This window comes from Teleopsis dalmanni, chromosome 2 (genome assembly GCF_002237135.1).
Source record: "Teleopsis dalmanni isolate 2A chromosome 2, ASM223713v2, whole genome shotgun sequence".
NCBI classification, from domain to species: Eukaryota; Metazoa; Arthropoda; class Insecta; order Diptera; family Diopsidae; genus Teleopsis; species Teleopsis dalmanni.
In genome coordinates, this window is record NC_051847.1 from 158,942,954 (window position 1) to 158,962,983 (window position 20,030).

A 20,030-nucleotide genomic window follows, 5' to 3' on the forward strand; every position below is an offset into this window, starting at 1 on the left:
TTACATAGTATTGTAATAAATCTCAAAAATCTCAAAAATAACTTTTCTAGCCTTATCGGAATAATCTTGGCGTAATTTTAACAAAACCTTAACCTAAGTATAATAAGAACAATTTTTAAGCATAAGAAAATGTGTAAGGTAACATGAGAGATGCTAGAAGATAGATGTTCAAAATGAATAGAACATGTAGTAATTGAAGCAAGATTCTTCTTCTTAATACCAGACTTTAAATCTAGTAGGGGGTGAATAGATCATTTCTTAGTGAAAGCGAAATTAAGAACCGGATACATAAAACAACAGTCAAAGTATAAATATAGTACATAAATGGGATGTAGATAAATTGAAAAATACAGAGATTGTGAAAAGTCACCATAATATGCTACAGTTGAGATTATATACTTATATATAATCATATACATATATGATTTTGTATCATATACAAAATTCAGTAAAAGAGAAGTGGAGTAGAATTGTATGTTATACGTAATACTTGAATCAGCGTTTTGGTTTAAAAACAAACAAAGGAAAAACGAAATACACAAAGCTGGAAACGAAAGGCTATGACTAACAGTTAGTGAATACAACTTTGATGTTGCAGACAATTTTACTTGCCTCGGTAATATAATCAACAAAGACAATGCTGTTAAAATCATGTTAAACATGTTAGAGTTCGACTAGAAACGAGATTGAATGACAATATTTTTGGGAATATAAAAACTCTGAATGTCGTTAACTGGAAGATGCTATCAGCAAACTGAACAAGATGGAGGGAGATCACGAAGGAAGGCAAGATTTATACTGAACTGAAATGTTAAAGAAGTAGGAGAAATTGTACCAAAAGAAAAGTTAAATCGACCTCGATCGGAAACAGTGTTTGTTTTATGTTTATAATGTTTTTTTTATTAATTTTTTTAAATTTTGTTACTTTTAATTGTATTCATTGTGTTTATTGTATTAATTGTATTAAGTAAAGAATATGTTAATACTAAAAACTATAATTAAGAAAACATTTGAATTCCAAGAACACTATAACTTTTTTTTGCATTTGCATTTATTCATTTATAAAATGAATTACCATAAGTTAATATATATGTTAATGATTATTTATTTTACATCAGAAATCGTTCATCAATTAATGTTTTCTCGGAGACATTTCTGCGTACCCAATTCCGGAAGATTATTTGAAAAAGCTGTTAATTAAAATAATTTTAATTAAATTTATTAAATATATATTTACACTAAAAAGATTTCCTACCAAATTTGAAGCGCAAACCACTGCGACAGATGCTTCAATATTGGTAGTCATTATAAAAACACTTAAGAGCAATAACAATTCCAAAGCGAAGACTTCAAAATGATTTCCATATAAGAATAGATCACTAAATGCAAATGATTTGTCTATATAAAATGTGCCTTTATCTGTTAAATAAGAAAAAATACAAATAAAAATATAATAAAGCTAAGAATACAAATTTATATTATTACTCTCTGTCAAATAGCTGTTTAATTCGCATTTAAATATTTTCTCCATAAAGCTTTTCTCCTTGATAATGTAGTCCATATCTTTAATAGCCTTTATGATAGAGTGTTCTTGAAGTCCCATAATTTTTATGAGCAAAATCAATAATACTTACATGATCAATAAAAGCACAAAAGAATCGATTTACACTGCTATATGCTAAGGATGATCTTCGATGCAAGTTACTTTCGATCGTGTTCACTTCTTTTTGAAAATGTGCTTGTGAAATACTCCATGAACGTTGGAAAGGAATCATTAGTTTTTTAAAATAAGAACTGCAATTGGAAAAATTTGACATTTACAAATAACAAAAAAGAAAGTTCGTTTGTATACCGCAAACTGATTGGAGGAACTATTATATAAGTTTGCTGATCGGAATCAGTGAGCAAACCACGTCGTCCACACATATTCTGTGACTCTCGCTGTAACTGCATTATTATAGATGACATATCGGTATCAGCAAATCCGTGAGGGGAACGGCCATGTATATAAAAGCCATAAGCAGTGTCAAGTAATATAAATAAGGAAATATTTGCCAAGGAACATAAGTCTGTAAATTTTAGCAATGGATTTCCGAAGAGCCTCTTGATTAATAGCTCATAACAAATTATTTGCGTTATAAAAATTGAGATGTAGCATATGTAGATTAAAAATAATTTAATTGTGATGTCATCTTGTGTGATATTAGTTTTATTAAATATCTGAAAGAATAGTTTAAGCACATTTCTTAAAATAAAATATAAAATAAAATTAAATAAAAAAAAATAGTACCATAGAACAAAGAATTATGTAAATGACTACTATTCGGTGATTTGAATAAAATTATTTACAGTTTATTAACAATATATCACTATATGAAATCGTGAGATATGAAGGTCGGAGTAAATCGATATAAATTCTACAAGCTAATATCTTTAACAAATTGTGCTAAAACTAATTGATGGTTGATATATGTAGCTCATAACGATCGATAAATATAAATCTTTTTATACGGATGCTTATAGGCTTATTTTATACTCTTATTAAAGGGAATATCTGTACGATTTATAATTTTTTAAGAGTTAACGATGACTAACGCACTCAAATAAATTCCGATCTAAATGAGCTTTTGTATAAACCTGATATTGTTTAGCATATAAACATCAGTTTGGATGATATGATCATATTATGGGGATGGAAAGCATAACCGCATCGAAAATGGGATTTAAAGTTGCAGCCAAAGGAAGGAGATAAAGAAAAAGCGTTTTATATATATGTATATATTACATCACTCAATAAGTTGTGTGACTGACACACAGATGGCGCTGCCATTGTCAAATCCATACGATGATTATGAAGTACCAACCATCAAACGACTATGTGTAAAATTTCATGACATTTCGATTAGTCAGAACAAAAGTGACAACTATTTAAGTGAAGCTACTTTTGTTATTTTCAAAACAATGGATTCAAAACAATTTCGTGTATTAATTTATCATTACTTTTTGATGAAAAACAATACTGTACAAGCTCAGCAATAGCTCCAAAAGTGTTATCCGGACTCTGCTCCATCAAAAAGAACCATTTGTTATTGGTTTGCAGAATTTAAACGTGGTCGTACAGACACCGATAATGGTGAACGTTCTAGTCGTCGAATTGAGGTGGTTACTCCAGAAAACATCAAAAAAGTCCAGAAATTGGTTCGTGAATTAAAATGGCGTGAGAGAGAGGATCCATCACTTCACTCCGGAATCAAAACGATCATCATCTGAGTGGACTGCAGCCGGTGAACCACGTCATCAGCTGGGAAGATTATGGCTTCAGTATTTTGGGATGCACAAGTTATAATCTTCATTGACTATCTCGAAAAGGGAAAAATCATCAATAGTAACTACTACACAGCATTACTGAATCGTTTGAAAGCAGAAATTGTGAAAAACGACCGCATATGGCGAAAAAAAAAATTTTGTTTAACCAAGACAATGCACCATGTCACAAGTCAATAAAAACGAAGGCAAAATTGCACGAATTACACTTCGAATTGCTTCCTCATACACCGTATAGTCCAGATCTGGCCCCCAGCGACTACTGGTTATTCGCTGATCTTAAAAGAATGCTCGCCGGTAAAAAATTCATCTCAAATAAAGAAGTAATTACTGAAACTGAAGCCTATTTTGAGGTAAAAGACAAATCCTTCTACAAGCACGGCATTGATAAGTTAGAGAAGCTTCGGAATGATTGTATTGCCCTTGAAGGAGATTATATTGATGAGTAAAATCGATTTTTGGCAGAAAAAATTTGTTTTTCTTAGTTAACATAGTTACACGACCTATTGAGTGATGTGTTATATATATATGATATATGATATACATAGGAAAATCGCTCGTTTGGAAAAGTGTGGGAAAAGAAAGGAGTTCCTTATCAAACCAATCCCTGGCAACACATTCTTTCGGTTAACTAAATAAGTAATATATTTATACATATATGTATATAGTTAGCTATCATGTCAATTTAGTTATATGAATGCAACTGTATCTTCATCTAAATATTCTAATTACAATAACATATAATGGATTTACTTTGTTTATGGTTAACATATAATTTTAACATAAATTTCATAGTTTAATTTATGGACAAACCTGATAAAGAACTATAACCGCAAAGCCTTGTACTATCATGGAAGTTTTTGTTGCAGTACTCAAACGGACCCATTCGTTAGCAGTAAAAATAGTACGCCACGCAGAAACATTGTTTTCAGAAATAAAGGTACGGACACTTGAGCAAACGGAAGATGTTTCTAAATTTGTTTTCGTACTTATATGATTGTTATCGCAGCACTTAGGACGCTCCCAGTCGATGAAAAATAGATCTATATGGGCAACTCTCCAAAAATATACGCCAAGATAAATTGCCTGTTGCGGAAGATTGAAATAAATTATTAAATGAGCATTATTATTAATTTAAATTTACCTTTAAGAGTAATGCTGTGAATATTAGGACATCGAAAGTATGCTGAACTTTATTAAGTGGTAAAGTGAGCTTAATAGTTTCTTGAAATAGATATGTTAATGAATTTATTACAGCTAACAAAAATGTACCAAGCAATATAGCATTCGAAGTATTTGAAAAAAAATGTAAGAAAAATTCTGTGATACATGAAAAATCACAAATATCCCGTATTTGTAGTGCATCCATAAGCGAACGCCTCTTCTTTGAGTTGTACGTATGCAGTATGGAGATGCCGATAGTTATGAAAAGCAGAATAGTAACAGTGATACTTAAATGTTGATCCGATTTTAACATCTCATCCATTTTCTCAAATTTAATGTCAATTTTAAAACTATACAAATCACTTAATGAAGAATTGTCATTCAGTTCAATGCTACGATATCTTAGTTTTATGATTGGTATAGAAATTGTATTCTCATCATGAATTTTGTAGAAAAGTTGAAAACTGTCCACGTAACGAATATATGAATATAATTGCAACTTGTGTGTATCTTCATAGATTGCCTCCCTTTGCCGACCGTGGAGGTTTCGGGAAATCGCGACAATAAGTAAGAACCGTTTCACCAAACGCCATTCCTCAGTATTCATTCGCTTATGGGGAAAAATATTTAAATTTAAACTAGAATCTGTTAAATTGAAGTTTATGTAATATTATAAGTAACAACTGAAAATTTAACCAAACAAATTTATTACAGATGACGTAGATGTGATTAATAAGTACCACAATAATTCAAATCATAGTTTTGGTTATTAAAGTTTGTTGAAACAAAGATCATAACGTTGACATTGATAACTTTAGCAGACTCTCTTTTATGGATACCAATTCATTCTACGTAATACCCTCTTAACATAACCGATTAACAAAATTTAAAGTCCTTTAAGTCTTTTAATAATCCGGTGAAGAATCCTATTGCGTTAAAAAATAATTGGCTTATTTTGACACGAGTTTGTCAATATTGGTATAGAATACAGTTAATTAAAATGCACTTAATACGTAATACATATATTTTTAAGATATATCGTATATTATTACAGTTATGTGATTTACACTTACTTGATTTTCTGCTGTTAGAGTTTCAATTAAAATAGGCACGGGTTGTAAGTACACTTGATTGTCATTATTTTTTTTAGTATAGTTAAAAAAAATATTTAAAAAATTATTATTAGCTAGAATTTGGGACAAATCTATTATATTCTCCAAAGTCAATTCGCAACTAATTGGTTTGTATCGCTTAGCGAAATGTATTCTATGATTTGCAACAGCGAAAATATTTTTTGAGTGCAGTCCGCATAAATTAATATGATCAAAATTAAATGAACCCCAACGCAAGAAAGAACCATCTAAGTTATAATGCGTGCTGAACAAATTAAGTTTAGACTATAATTTAAAAAAGTTTTTTTAATTAAATACCATGTTAATTTATATAGTTATATACTTACGTTATGTAGCTTAGAATTTTCAACTGTAAACGCTGCGCCGTCTATTGGTTTATTTAACATACTTACGGTATTTTTACCCTTTTCAAAGAATAAAAACGGTGTTATTACTTGTAAAGGTTCACCCATACTTGTATATCTTATGATGTCAGAGGTTTGTGTTACTAAAAACGCATTACATGGTGACATATTATCCAATGAGTAATGTGACATCACACAATAGTTCGCCAACCGATTGCATGCAGTGTTATTATGCAGGGCAAAACAGAAAAATGCAATGAATTTTAATTCCCCATAATGGCCCCCAGTAAATGCTATGGGTACCCAGAAGCTGTTGTAGTTTAAATATGGCTTCAGTAATGCGTTTACTATGCAGTAAGTCTCAAAATTGAAATTATATTTTAAATCGCATGTGTTGCAATCGCTTTCATTGTAAGGATTTTTAGTGGTGATCTGTATATGTTTAGCTGTTCTTGTTGAGTTGATATATAGAAAATTACAACTGGAAGTATTCGTTGGCTGACATTTATTTGTTTCGTTGGCATTGATAACACATCCTTCATCACAAATGGGTCCATTTTGAATTGAGTCGTACACAACGGAGATCTTTTTATCCGATAAACACTCGCAGGAAAATTCTTAATTTTAGAAACAAATAATATAAACAACATAATTCTGATCTTTAATAACAGAACATAAACAAAAATATATGAAAATAATTCGGTTTCCGTTTGAATTGCAATAATAGATATTATAAATTACGTGGATGACACATATATTATATCTACACAACTAATTTTCAAAAGTATAGATTATGTTATATATAAGGCATTTTTTACATAAACTGTAAAAAGATTGTAAAAATATTTACAATTACAATTTAGGAAAAGGTTTTATTATCTTACGGGCTATCTAAGAATTATTAAATATTAATTTACGGGGAAAGGGGTGCGCCGCCTATATATTCTTCTTAACTACATCCACCACAATAAGTAATATTTGCTTAGATTTTACCTCTATTTTCTGTCAATCGTATTATAAAAATACGAAAATACTGTAATATATATATGTATATATATTTTACATAAATTATTCTTTTCACCTAATTGTTTGGTATCATCCCATTCTTAAGTTGTAGAAAAGTTTTTTAAAATTGTTTTTTTTTATATTAACTTTAAGGTAAAATATACACATTTATAGTAAGATTATCACCAGTAAAGTAAGAATTAGCTGCTATAATTGTTTTGACATAAATTGTGTAGCTCATCCTATTTGTAGCGGTTTAATAATAGTTTACGTTTATTTCAGATGTAATTTAAAGAAGTTAGTGTTCATTGAAGCCAAAGTCATTATAACAGCATTAAAATTCCAGATCTGTGAAACGTGTATTTTTCTGGAAATGGTTTAGTTCGTTGGTTCTATATTCTGAATCATTGGTTGAGTTTATAAACAAATTTATTTATACTAGATTTATATGAGATTTATATTTGTAATTTTAGTTGTCAAAAATTTTCATATTGCATTGAAAGTAACATCAATTGACATCTAAAATTATAAACATGACAGCTAAAACTACACCAAAACTCTTGTGTGAATCTAGTATTAATCATCGCCATCATTTTAGAATGTGCAAATCAAATGGGGTTCGATACAATCACACAAAAAAGTCGGTATATTTGGATTAAAATAAATTCAGTAAAGAACTAGTTCACAGCCATGTAAATCATTACCAATAACACAGTTTTGATTGGTTTTTTTTTAATTCTGCTTACAACTTTTCCTAATTGAATATTAATGAAAAATTCTAACAATCTTAGATATTTCACTGTAACACATGTACTAAAGAAATAATTTGAAATATTACGTCAAATTAAACAAACCACAATATTGGCCTTAGAGGGGGTCTTCATATATGTTCGTTTAATTAATATGGATATGTTAAATCGATACTTACTGTTTGCAGTTGGTTGCAAATATTTATTCTCACTATTGCATGCGATGCACTTAAAAAAGTTCAAATCATAATATTCGTTTTGTCCACATTGTCTTATAGGCGTATAATGAAAGAGGGAACTGTTTGTGGTAAAATTTTTTAATTGTAAAGTAAGGGATTTGGCACATTTAATCCCAAAAAATAGTAGGAAGAACAATTTCACATAACGGAAGATCATTTTACATACTTTTATTGGAGTTCTTAAAATTTTCTTCTTTCAAAATATTTGTAAATAACTAAACTCCGACGAATGATTGAATTGATATTTTGAATAGAACAAGCGCACAACACAATTGAATCCAAACAACTAAAAAAAATAATGTCAAGTTTCTTTGTTTGTTTAACAAGCCAAAATGAGTTGCTAGGATACTTAGTCCTTTAAATTACCAACCACTCATACCCAATCTACATAAAGAAGTATTTGCTTGACTTAACTTTTAGCTTTAAACAAACAATCCCCATTATATTAGTTGCACATTCTTTAGTCTTGTATTTTCGGAATTAAAAAATTTTATGAGTGGGTTTTAATTTTGAAGAAATCAATATTTAACTGAAGGAAGAAATATACCATTTATTGACGAGAAAGGAGTGTTCTAAAATATTTTCATTTGCAATTTCAGTTATCAGTCCTGGATGTATTTGTCTTTGATTAGTTTTCAATAAGTTGATATATCTTTTAAAAGGAGATAGAAGGTGGAAGAATTGTGTGTTAAATCTTCAATCTTAGACTATCTTAGACAATCTTAGACTGGGTCATACTATATACAGAAATTATCCTTTCATCTTGATGACTGACAGACTCAAAATATTTTTTAATAACTTAACGAGTATATTTTATTGTAGTCGATTTATTTATTTATTTTTAACTATTTCTTTATTTATTTGAAATATTAAGTTTATAAACACATTTTAAAAGTACATTCATCGCAAAAAAATTTGAGGTCCCATAAAGCAAATAACAGATAGGAGAGCCAATCTCAAATACTATATTTGAGAAAAATTTCGTGTTAAAATACTAGATTTTGATACGCTTATTTAAATTCTGTCCCCTGTGCGTCTTAGCTATAACTTTAATATTATTTATTTAGAAATTTATTTTGCTTTAAATTTTGTAACAAAAAAAATAAATTTATGCATAGGTTTTGTCTAGCGATGACCAGTCCAGTCCAGTTAACTAGCATTTTTATTTATATTATTCAAGGCATTTATATAGTGGTGTTTCAGGAGGGATTTTCCTCTTTTACTATTTCGTTTCTTGTCAATCAAATTTTCGACTGTATTTCATGGAGGACTTAAAACGAGTTCACGATGAATGAAGACAATTTCAATATCATCACTCGATTGTAGTGCTTGTCGGATATAAAACATCAGTACATATATGGTAATAAAATCCAAACTAATACTACAATAAAAAAAACATTAAAATTTTATATCGTTTTAATATAAACAACTTTATTTGTAAAAAAAAATTGGTTTTTAATAATTCTTTATTAAAATTATTTGTACATAAATAAAAGTAATTCTATAACAAATATTCTACAACAATGAAATGCTGTGTTATATAATGCAAAATTAATAAAGAACAATACTATAATAAAAAAATATAAACAAATATTAACATATATAAGGATTATATTACTTAAAAAAATATATATAACTTAAGTCATTTAGACTGCGGCTTCTGTTACGATTTGTAAAATAATACGTCTCTTTGGATCGTATGAAAATCCGTTTTGTTTAAATAATTCACTATCATAGAAGGGTTTCAAATTAAAAATATCAAGTTGCTTTGCTCGCTCTATTAGATCGCGTTCCATTATTTCGACATGCGTTGCTGTTGGTCCATCCTTGCAACGTATATATGCCAGTTGATCAAGCGTAAGTTGACGTAAAATAAAGAATAACAATTCGGAGTGATCTTTTTTGAAAGCCAAATATTTCTGGAATGTGCTGCGCATTTTCTTCATAACACTAAACTTCTGCGCTTCAATAAAGCTTTCCAACATCATACGTATGGCCATGTTAACATCAACTTCTGTGACACTTTCTCGTAAGTGCATACGAGCATGTGCTTCCGACATACGTATAACACTCTCGATGTGACGAACAGTTATAGGCAAAGAGCCCGTAGCAAATGATTCCTGACGTAGTTGTGAATACATTTTTGCTATTTTATCCTCATCAATATTCTTGAAATAATAAATAATAATTGAAATGTAAACAACTTCTAAATGAAATATATATATATATATATATATATATATATATATATGTATAATAAATTATACTTACTGTTAGTTTTGGCCGTATATTCTCTTTTGAATAAACTATGTACTGTCGCAACAAATCCTGTGGTATTTCACTTACGTTAGAAACTTGTGAATCTTCTATAATTTCTCCATGGGAAGGATGATGTTTTATATGCGAGTTTACAACAAATTTAGCTAATTGTTGATCTTGCATTGGATCAAATTCGTCTTTCACAACACAAAGTATATCAAAACGAGATAGTATTGGTTCTGAAAGATTAACATTTTCTGAAAAAGTCATCGACGGATCGTAACGGCCACCAATTGGGTTAGATGCAGCGATGACTGTGCAACGCGCTTGCAGAGATGTAACAATTCCAGCTTTAGATATAGAAATAGATTGCTGTTCCATAGCTTCATGAATTGAAGTACGGTCCTGATCATTCATTTTATCAAATTCGTCAATAAGACAAACACCCTGATCTGCTAATACCAATGCACCCGCTTCAAGTGTCCATTCCTTAGAAATAGGATTGCGGCGCACATAAGCAGTTAAACCAACAGCACTAGCACCTTGGCCAGTTGTGAAAACCGCGCGTGGTGCAATTTTTTCCGTATATTTTAAGAACTGAGACTTAGCAGTACCAGGATCACCACATATTAATAAATTGATATCGCCTCTTACTTTGTGTTTCTCACCAGGGTTTTTGGATTCACCACCAAAAAGTGCTAGTGCTAACGCACGCTTAATGTAATCATGTCCATATATAGATGGAGCCATTGAACAAATAATGCGTTCTGCAATCCTTGGATCTTTACTCAATTTTTGTATCGTCGCAATATCTTCATCTGTCAAAGACTGTACTACTTGTTTACTATCTTTTACAACAACATGATTTGCAATAATAACTGTGGCGAATACAGGAAAGCCTTGCTCAGTATTCAGTGAACCATCATAGTTATTTGTATAAATGCCAGTTACTTCCAGCTCATCACCTGGCTTGCATAAGTCGCAAAGATCCGCTAATAAAATAACATCTTTGCTACGAGGTATTCGTCCTGCTGGTATACGTCCAGGAGATTCTTGTAAAGTTATTTTTTGATAGTTACGATACAATGTTTGTTCCATATTAATCTATAAAATATACATTCAATTTTTTTTATATACGATAACCACTGCATAACTTATAAAATACTCACAGAAAATGGACCAGTACTCTGACACTCCGGACATGAGCCAGGCTTTACTTCAGAATTCTGTGTTTGAACAAATGGACCTAAAACATAGCCACATTTAACACAATCATATTTAATGACAGATAGTTGTGGCAGTACACCAGTGGTCGCAGTTACAACTCCCAACGTGCGCACCAATTGATTTAAATGTAATTTTCGGAACGTACGCAACTCCTCAATAAGTGGCAGCTCAGAAATTCTAACGTGGATTTCAGTGGTTACACGTTCATATGTTGGAAATATAGACAAAACCATATCCTTGGCAACTCTATCAAAAATTTCCAACATTTGAAATGGAGCTTCTGGCAAGAAATAAGCAAGAACATGCTCTTTATTTGCCAGATCAGTGTATGATACAACAAAAGACGACTTATTTTGTTCACACATTCTTCGGATACGATCGCGATATGTATAAGCGCCACGATCGTCAACAAATGTTCGTAAAAATGATTGAAACCTGTGTGCAATTTCTGTGCGCGGTCCCAACATACTAACCCATTCTTTAGTTGAATGGCCTTTAGTATCCTCAAGGTTTTCAATTGATTCAACCATTTCAGTATCTTCTATATCACCCATAGCTGCCTTTTCACCTGCACGACGCTTTGCACGCGGTCCAGCGTCATCATCATCGTCACTATCATCAAAACCCAAATCACGATCATCACGATGTATACCCTTTGCACGATCACGACGTTGCATTTCAGCTTCCGCTGCTAGCCGTTCACCCTGTGACATATCATCATAATCTTCTTCATCCAACAAAGCAGGGTCATAATGATCAAGTTCCGGCATCGGACGATAATCATTTTCCATATTATCACCAAATAATTCTTCCCCATCTTCTTCCTCTTCTTCATCGTGTACAGTTTGGTCACCAAGGATTTCATCTTCATTTTCAAACGGTTCAAAATCACCAACTGGAGAAGTCATCGCAGCACGAAGTTCTCTTCGCTCCGACGCATCACTTCCTGGTGTAGGTGGTGGTGGTGAACTCAATTGATCCTAAACATATTCATTGAGTAAAAATATTTATATTACTATAATTATTTATATCATACCATAATCCTTATATATATTTAACAATTATCTGAATATCAAAATACGATGCTTGATGCGTTCAATAACAATATGCTTTTATAAATATATTTTTGGCGCGAATTTTGACGTTTTGCGCTTTCTATTAATTCCTATTTGCGCGATTAAGGGCATTAACACAATGAAGACGCTGACAGTCAAAGAATTATAAATATTTTTTCTTAATGTGAAGTGAATTTTTTGTTAATTCTGCAGAGAATATCCATGATTTATTCCATTTCGAATAAAAAGTATATAAATGTTGTATAGAAAAACCATATATTAGCGTGACAGTGTTATTCAATTGCCATTTTAATTCTTTTGTAATCTTACTTATCTCTGATCCGCAACGTTGTTCTCTTGGATTTATCATAACAATATATAAATTAAATTCATTAGCCACATTTTATATATAAACCTTAACATGACTGTGCAGTATATTATTAGTTTAAAATAAATGAAAGAATATAGTTCCAAAACTTTTAATAGAAACAAGTAAATAATTCATTTATAAAAAATTGATAATGGAGGGTATTTGATTTTTAGTAAAACCAATACAATTTTTTTATTAAAAGATATTTTAACACATTATAAAATGTAAAATTCATTTCATATATAAAATATGACAAATATAATAACGTATACATTATAACTCTCGAATAAGATAATTTTGTTAAATACTTTTTTCTATGTACTCAGTAACTAGAGCCAGATATAGACCAGGGCTGTCCAGACCAGATGCAATAATAAGCCAATTCAAATCAGTGTATAGATTGGAGGGCCGCAGAAACAAATACATACCATCATAGTTGTTTTCGACAAAAATAAAAATACGGTTATAATGTTAAATTTAGTTATTATTTTATCAATTTGAATTCATTTATTTGGTATACCATAAAAATAAAATAATATGGTTTTACCAGTACACCAAAAAAAAAAAAAATTTGCGTAATTGTAGTAGATTAAAAACATGTCATGCGGGTCATACTTTCGACAGCCCTGATATAAACGATGATAGATGTAAGTCCGCTTTAGTGAGTAAATGTAATTTTCTTGTAAGAAATCGACTGGGAGGTGAGAATATTTCAAATCTTTGCTTATGGTGTGTTAATTCTCAGCAAAAAGTGTTTATAAAATTATGTTAGGCAACTCCTGAATAAAAATGATTTTACATAACATAACCAATGGATCAATGGCTCAATATTTAGCATTTAATTATATCTGGCCCGTTTTGTAGGGAATAATTACAAAATTATAATCTACTGTATTTAAATATATAATAACATCAGAGAAAACATTTGAAGTTTCAAATAAAATTATATCAAATTATTTGAAAGAAAATAATCAGTAATAAAATCTATTTAAAATTTTATTAAATATCATCTTCAATACCCATTTCTTTACTAAAATCTTCTTCCGAGATTTTATTTTTCTTTAATTTTTTAAAAAGTCTGATGTCATTTGCTAGTTCATCCAAATCCTCCTGTGTATATTGTTGTTTCCGTTTTTTTGCCTTTGGAACGTTATCAGCAGTTTCTGCATCTTTCTTCTTTTGTTTTTTCGCCTTTCGTAATTCTTTTTTAGTTTTTGCATTTAATTTTGCAGTTTTTGTGTTGTCCCAAGCTTCCGTTTGCTTTTTGAATTTTTTCTTTCCTGGCCACTCTCCAGTTACTTCAAAAGTTTTCACCTTTTCTTGCCTTACTCGTTCTTTCTGCGAATTTTTATATGTTAGTTTCGTAATATCAAATTCAATTTCAGGAGAAATGAAACTGTCGGAATTGTATTTTTTTAATTCTGGCATACGTGGCATTTGTAGTAGGCCATATGCTGTACCCATAGCGCCTAAGTCAAGATCTTTTAGTCGCAAAATTGCATTACACTCGTGCTTGGTGTAGGCACGTACATGTGAAACAAAAGCTCTCACCGCTTTATCGTAAATGGCTTTATCTGAAACCTGTCAAGTATGTTTCAGTATCGATTATTATATTAATAATTTTATTGATCATACCTGTAACGTGTGAATTTTCTTTAATGTTGATTTAAGTTCAATTGAGTCGAAATCACAGTTTTCTAACGCGCGTAATTGGACTTTTTGATTTATTTTTAAAAATGTTATATAGGCGTCTTCACTTGGTAGTAGAAATACTAAAGCATTGCCATACTGCTCCTGTCGAGCTGTGCGGCCAACACGATGAACGAAACTAGCTGCATTCGATGGTGGATCCCATTGTAACACCCAATCAATTTCAGGTACATCTAAACCTCTAGCAAGAACATCTGTACAGAGAAGTATAGCCTTACCTTCTGTACGGAATCGTTCTATTACATTTTTGCGTTTCGATTTCATCTTGCCATGAATTCCCAATATGGTCCTTTTTTTTATAAAAATTGGCAAAACTTCTATCCAATATTCAACACAAGCACACGTTGGGAAAAATATCATAACTTTGCCATCGGTAGCTGAATTTGATAGAAAATTTAAAAGGGCAATAAATTTTTCTTGAGGTTCTACAATTTTATAAAAGTTTAGTAGACGAACGGGAGTGTTAATAGTTGACTTTTCTTTTACAGACACTAACACCGGATTACGTAGTCCAGCACGTATTAAATTAGTTACTTCAGTTGTTTGTGTAGCTGAGAATAAACCGGTACGTCTTTGACGTGGTAAATAATTAAGTATATTATTGATGGTTAAATGGAAGCCCAAATCTAGTAGGCGGTCTGCCTCATCTAGTATAAGTAATTCCTGAAAGTGAATTAATTATATATTAATTAAATAATTAAATATATATTTAATGAAATTCTTACCAAGCTTTTAACTCTAGCAGAAAGGTTTAGATTACTTTTTCTTTGAAATAAGTCATCTAAGCGTCCTGGAGTGCTAACTAAAATGCAAGGACCATCTTTTTTCAAAGATAAAATGTCTTCTTCAATGTTGTTACCGCCCACAATAAGTTTTTGACGTAAGTGCTGAAATGCGGTATTCTCCAAAAACGTACTTAAAACATCAGAAATTTGCGAGGCAAGCTCACGTGTTGGTGATATAATTAGAGCTCCAATTTCATTTTTTGACCAAGGATTCTCTTGATGTCGACGTTGTAATATTTCAATAAGTGGTACAATAAAAGCTAGCGTTTTACCAGATCCTGTAACAGCTTCAGCAGAGACATCTTTTTGCGCTAATAATAATGGAATTGTTGCTGCCTTTAATGTTATACGATAAAATATAGTTTTTATTTTAGAAACTAGAAGCAAGAGAGAACTCACTTGTACTGGTGTCATTGTTTTGAATCCCATTAGTTCGATTATTTCTAAAGTTGGCACAGACAATATTTGCTTGTCTTTGTTCAAATCTGTCCATTTTTTACGGGACATTTTTATGCAAAGCTTTTGAAATATATGCAATTAATTTAAATAAAAATATCTTAACAAAAAACAAATAATTCCAGCACGTGCCAACAGTTTATTAAATCCAAATTTTTGTTTTTATATTTACATCTTGCAAGCATATTCGCAATACCGTAAGTGTTGTAAAGTGCCCAAAATGATAGTCATCATTTGTATTACTTGCAAAGTAAATACATTATTATCATGATAAATAGCATATATTGTAATATATATTATAATATGAGGTGATAAATGCTTAAATATTATATTATATTTTATTATATTTAAAATATTTGCTAAGTTTTTAATTAAATTAATAATTACATCGAATATATTCCATTAGATAATAAAAAAGATATAATTGATTTGTGTATAGATTGAATTAATAAGAGTATAATAAGTGTATAAGAGTGTGAATAAATTATTATTGGTTGAAGTTTTCTTATTGTATTAACCTATTGTAACTAATGAAAGTATTACAATTATTCAAAATAGGTGTTTAAGTTGATCATTTTGATTTAATTTCAATAAATGATACTATAGGTCATGTATAATTATATAAATTTTATTTACGTTTTTTTATATTAGCGATACAAACCAATTAGAATTTGTATGCTAAAGCTTAGAACAAATTATGTTTGTTTTTATTATATAGCGCAATAAAAATAACAACTTTGCGTTTTAATGGTAATAAAACTCATACTAGAATAAATCAAAGTTATAGTTCGTTTAAGCTGAGATTGTATAATGTACAAACCAATTATGTTATATATATCTTACACAAATCAATAAGAACTTTAAGACCAAAACTTGAAAACAGATTATATTTCTTGAATTCTTTATAAATAACTTTTAGCGTAAGAAAAAAACAACTTTGTTTTTTAATGGTGATAAATCAAGTATTAAAATAAATCTGTAATAATAATTCAATGGCATTTATTGTTATTCGTATTTCCATCAATGCCATCTTATGTAGAAAATATTCATAATTGTATCTCTGTTAGTGCTTTTCAATTTATTTCAAAGTAATAGCCTGTTCAAATTGGCATTTGATTTAATGCAATAAACATAAGTATTGCAATTAAATAAAATAAATGTTTAAGCTACACATTTGGATTAATTGTAATTAAATTACAATTGTATTTATATTATATGTTGTATTTATATTATGCGAATTTAATACAAATCGTTTTTAAATTATAGTACTTTGTTGAAAAAGTTGAATAATTGTAGCTTGAACGGTCTATTAATTTATATATTTTTGCTATTCATGTTCTGTCAAACCTGGCGTATTGTCAGTGCAATAGTGTAACATGGCATTTATACTGGTCTCAAATGGCTCATTTGGAATGAGTCATTTGAAAGTGTTTATATTCTGAAAATTGAAAACTTATTTTTAGCTTCGATTAATTTATTTTTGGGAAATAGAAGTTCCAAAAAGAGGTGCATCGTTTTTAAGGAAATGCAACCACTAAACATTTGTTTACCTTTTTTCTGTAAATATGTCAAAAACGGGTTTCTCAAACTGTCATAATGTCATGAAAAGCTTTTATTTAGGTTATGTTCATGTATTCATTTGCATTTGGAACATATTTGGAACTCATTCTAAACTCGTTGGAACTCATTTTTACAGAATGGGATCCATTCATTGAATCCATTCATTTGCGCTTCAGATTTTGTATGCAAAAATGCGTTATTTAGTTCTCATTTTTGATATCTGACAAAAATGCGCCATTCGAGGCTAGTGTAAATGCCATATAACACTGAATTCGTACAAGAGTTTTGTTTGTAATTTTGGCTGTCGAAAATATTCATGAAAGTTACAAGTGTCAGATAAAATAACAAACATGACAGTTAAAATATCAAACAAAACGCTCGAGTGAATCTGGTATACAGTACATAATAATTGTATGGTTGCACATAAATATCGTGAATTGTTTAATTTTATATTTTGATCTTCAATATAATTGCAATTTGTAGCTGTTTAGTATTATTGAGTTAATTAAAAATACTAAATAAACGTATAAAATGTGTGTTGCTGTCTTATTTTTATTGTTTTTCCTTAAAATGTTGATATTTTTAATTTTATAAAAAAAACTTAATTTAGAATAAGATGAAAAAATATGTTCACTTTGTATGGGCTCAACCGGGATTTGAACCCGGGACCTCTCGCACCCGAAGCGAGAATCATACCCCTAGACCATTGAGCCGGTTGTCTGCACTTGTGTCAATGTTTAATCACAAGCATAGCGGTGTGTTCGAAAAAGCTTTAGCTTAATAAATGAAATATCTTCGAATTTCATACTTTGAAAGACCGTACCAAACACCATATATAATGACCGTATTAGCGTAAAGACGCAAAGACCGTATTATTTTATATGCATTGAATTAAAATGCCGTATTATTAATTGGAGTCAGCATTTTTGGTTAACAAAACCAAAATTATTATGTATTATGTTTTAAATGTATTATTAATACAATACTAAAACGAATAATTTTTTTTGCTTAATTTTGTTTTTCTTCTAAATTAAAATTTGTCCTAAAGGTGCTAAACAAGAGAGTATGTGAAGGGAAGCAATTAGGCTTATATTTGGCATACTGAATCAGTTTGTCTTTTTAATTTAATGCATTAATGTGATCTAAAGATCACAGTTTTTGTTACATTTGTATAAGTTTTTATATTTTTAAGAAGATAAATGATTTAATTGTGTAATAAAATCTTTTATGATAATTTTAATATTTTTATATTATTATTTAATTTTTTATATTTAACGTTTGACATCTTCTGGTATGCGGCTCAATGGTCTAGGGGTATGATTCTCGCTTTGGGTGCGAGAGGTCCCGGGTTCAAATCCCGGTTGAGCCCGATTTCTTTTTAATTTTAAAAACTTTTTTTTTATTAAATTATACGAAGCTATAATATATACATTTTAGTTTTAAATCAGTTATGATTTAATGCTCTGTTAAGAGTTTTTATTTTGAGATATTGTTAAATTTTTTATCAATTTATCAAAATTACTAGCGCATTAATGGTCTCATTGTAGACTTCGTCTTAAACCATGTAAAAGCCTATGGGAGGCTTGTGACTTCTAGTAGTAAAACTTTGGATGCTTGAGAATGTACAATTATTGGACTCGATTTAATAATATTCTTTTCAAGTAAAAAAAACTTCATTCAATTTTTAATGTACCTCTTTATTTATTTCTTATTTTACCATTAACTATTTTATGTATTATTATTGTACTTTACTTTGAAATTATCACATATTATTTAAAAATATATTATAAAATCTATTATTTCAATAATTCAAAGTATAGCTTATATTATTATATCATAATCATGTGTATATTATATATCAATATTATTATTATATCTATTATTACATATAATAAAAATACCGTGTAAGATAAGTTTCTTCTAAATTAAAGAAGATGGATTTCGTTAATTGTCGGAAAATTGAATTTTGCTACAGGTTATCTTTTGATATTAAGATATCAAGGCAACATAATGCTTCATACGGTTTCCGAAATATGTAATATTAATATGTAATACTTTTTAAATTGTCTTTAAGTATGTACTGTTTAAAATAAAAGAGAAAGGTATAAAATCCGTGAGAAAAAAGAGGGAAAACAATAGACCCAAAGATAAATAGGTAGGAAGAAAGGGAATGAATATCATCTACATTCAAGGGATTATTGATTACTTAAACTTGATTTCAACAATTTGATGTGCTTCAAATTTATGTGTACTATATTTTACTTCTTTCAAAGGTAAAAGTAGCCTTTAAATAAATATTGTCCTATACACAAGAATAAAGTTAAGAATAGTTTTAAATAAGACATGTAGTAAGCTAATATATTAATTATTCAAATACCTTAATAATATTGATTATTAATTTATTGAATAACTAATAATTTATTAAATATCTAATAGTTTTTGTTCTACTAAATTCAGTAATTTTTCTGTGTTTACGTTAACTATACTTAATAAAAATAAATGTACATATATAAGCATAGAATTTATATTGCTTTATTGTTTCATGAACTTTCGAGATATAGCACAAAAGATCGGTCAAGGTCGCAGTTGTCTACCCCCTTGGGAACCCACTGTTTATTTTTACCTTCTACTAAATTATAAGTTAAATTAG

The 20,030-nt window shown here is 29.6% G+C and overlaps 3 protein-coding genes and 2 non-coding genes across 6 annotated transcripts; 1 reads left to right on the top strand and 4 right to left on the bottom strand.

The window, feature by feature from the left end:
• Positions 1 to 1,080: 1,080 nt before the first annotated feature.
• LOC119684926 (meckelin) lies at positions 1,081 to 8,261 on the bottom strand. 2 transcript variants are annotated; one of them, XM_038099065.1, is made up of 10 exons: positions 7,899 to 8,261; positions 5,948 to 6,582; positions 5,562 to 5,885; positions 4,469 to 5,098; positions 4,138 to 4,410; positions 1,853 to 2,220; positions 1,635 to 1,794; positions 1,486 to 1,573; positions 1,256 to 1,419; positions 1,081 to 1,190 (listed from the first exon to the last, which is right to left on the bottom strand). In XM_038099065.1, the coding sequence occupies exons 1-10, from the start codon at positions 8,113 to 8,115 to the stop codon at positions 1,110 to 1,112; spliced, it is 2,940 nt and encodes a 979-aa protein (XP_037954993.1). In that variant the 5' UTR covers positions 8,116 to 8,261; the 3' UTR covers positions 1,081 to 1,109. The 2 variants fall into 2 exon arrangements, with proteins under 2 accessions (XP_037954993.1, XP_037954994.1); XM_038099066.1 differs by lacking the exon at positions 1,081 to 1,190 and having other exon boundaries at positions 1,331 to 1,419; positions 1,486 to 1,563.
• A 1,309-nt stretch (positions 8,262 to 9,570) lies between these two features.
• Positions 9,571 to 12,586, bottom strand: LOC119680636 (DNA replication licensing factor Mcm2). Its single transcript, XM_038093559.1, has 4 exons — positions 12,481 to 12,586; positions 11,387 to 12,424; positions 10,230 to 11,321; positions 9,571 to 10,126 (listed from the first exon to the last, which is right to left on the bottom strand). Exons 1-4 carry the CDS (start codon positions 12,481 to 12,483, stop codon positions 9,605 to 9,607), a joined length of 2,655 nt encoding a protein of 884 aa, XP_037949487.1. The 5' UTR covers positions 12,484 to 12,586; the 3' UTR covers positions 9,571 to 9,604.
• A 1,282-nt stretch (positions 12,587 to 13,868) lies between these two features.
• On the bottom strand, positions 13,869 to 15,977 carry LOC119676016 (probable ATP-dependent RNA helicase DDX55 homolog). Its single transcript, XM_038087239.1, has 4 exons — positions 15,764 to 15,977; positions 15,305 to 15,700; positions 14,505 to 15,242; positions 13,869 to 14,450 (listed from the first exon to the last, which is right to left on the bottom strand). Exons 1-4 carry the CDS (start codon positions 15,869 to 15,871, stop codon positions 13,869 to 13,871), a joined length of 1,824 nt encoding a protein of 607 aa, XP_037943167.1. The 5' UTR covers positions 15,872 to 15,977.
• Positions 15,978 to 18,021: 2,044 nt separating this feature from the next.
• On the bottom strand, positions 18,022 to 18,093 carry Trnap-cgg. The gene has a single exon. It is a non-coding gene; the product is annotated as a tRNA-Pro (tRNA).
• A 584-nt stretch (positions 18,094 to 18,677) lies between these two features.
• On the top strand, positions 18,678 to 18,749 carry Trnap-ugg. The gene has a single exon. It is a non-coding gene; the product is annotated as a tRNA-Pro (tRNA).
• The last annotated feature ends 1,281 nt before the right edge of the window (positions 18,750 to 20,030 follow it).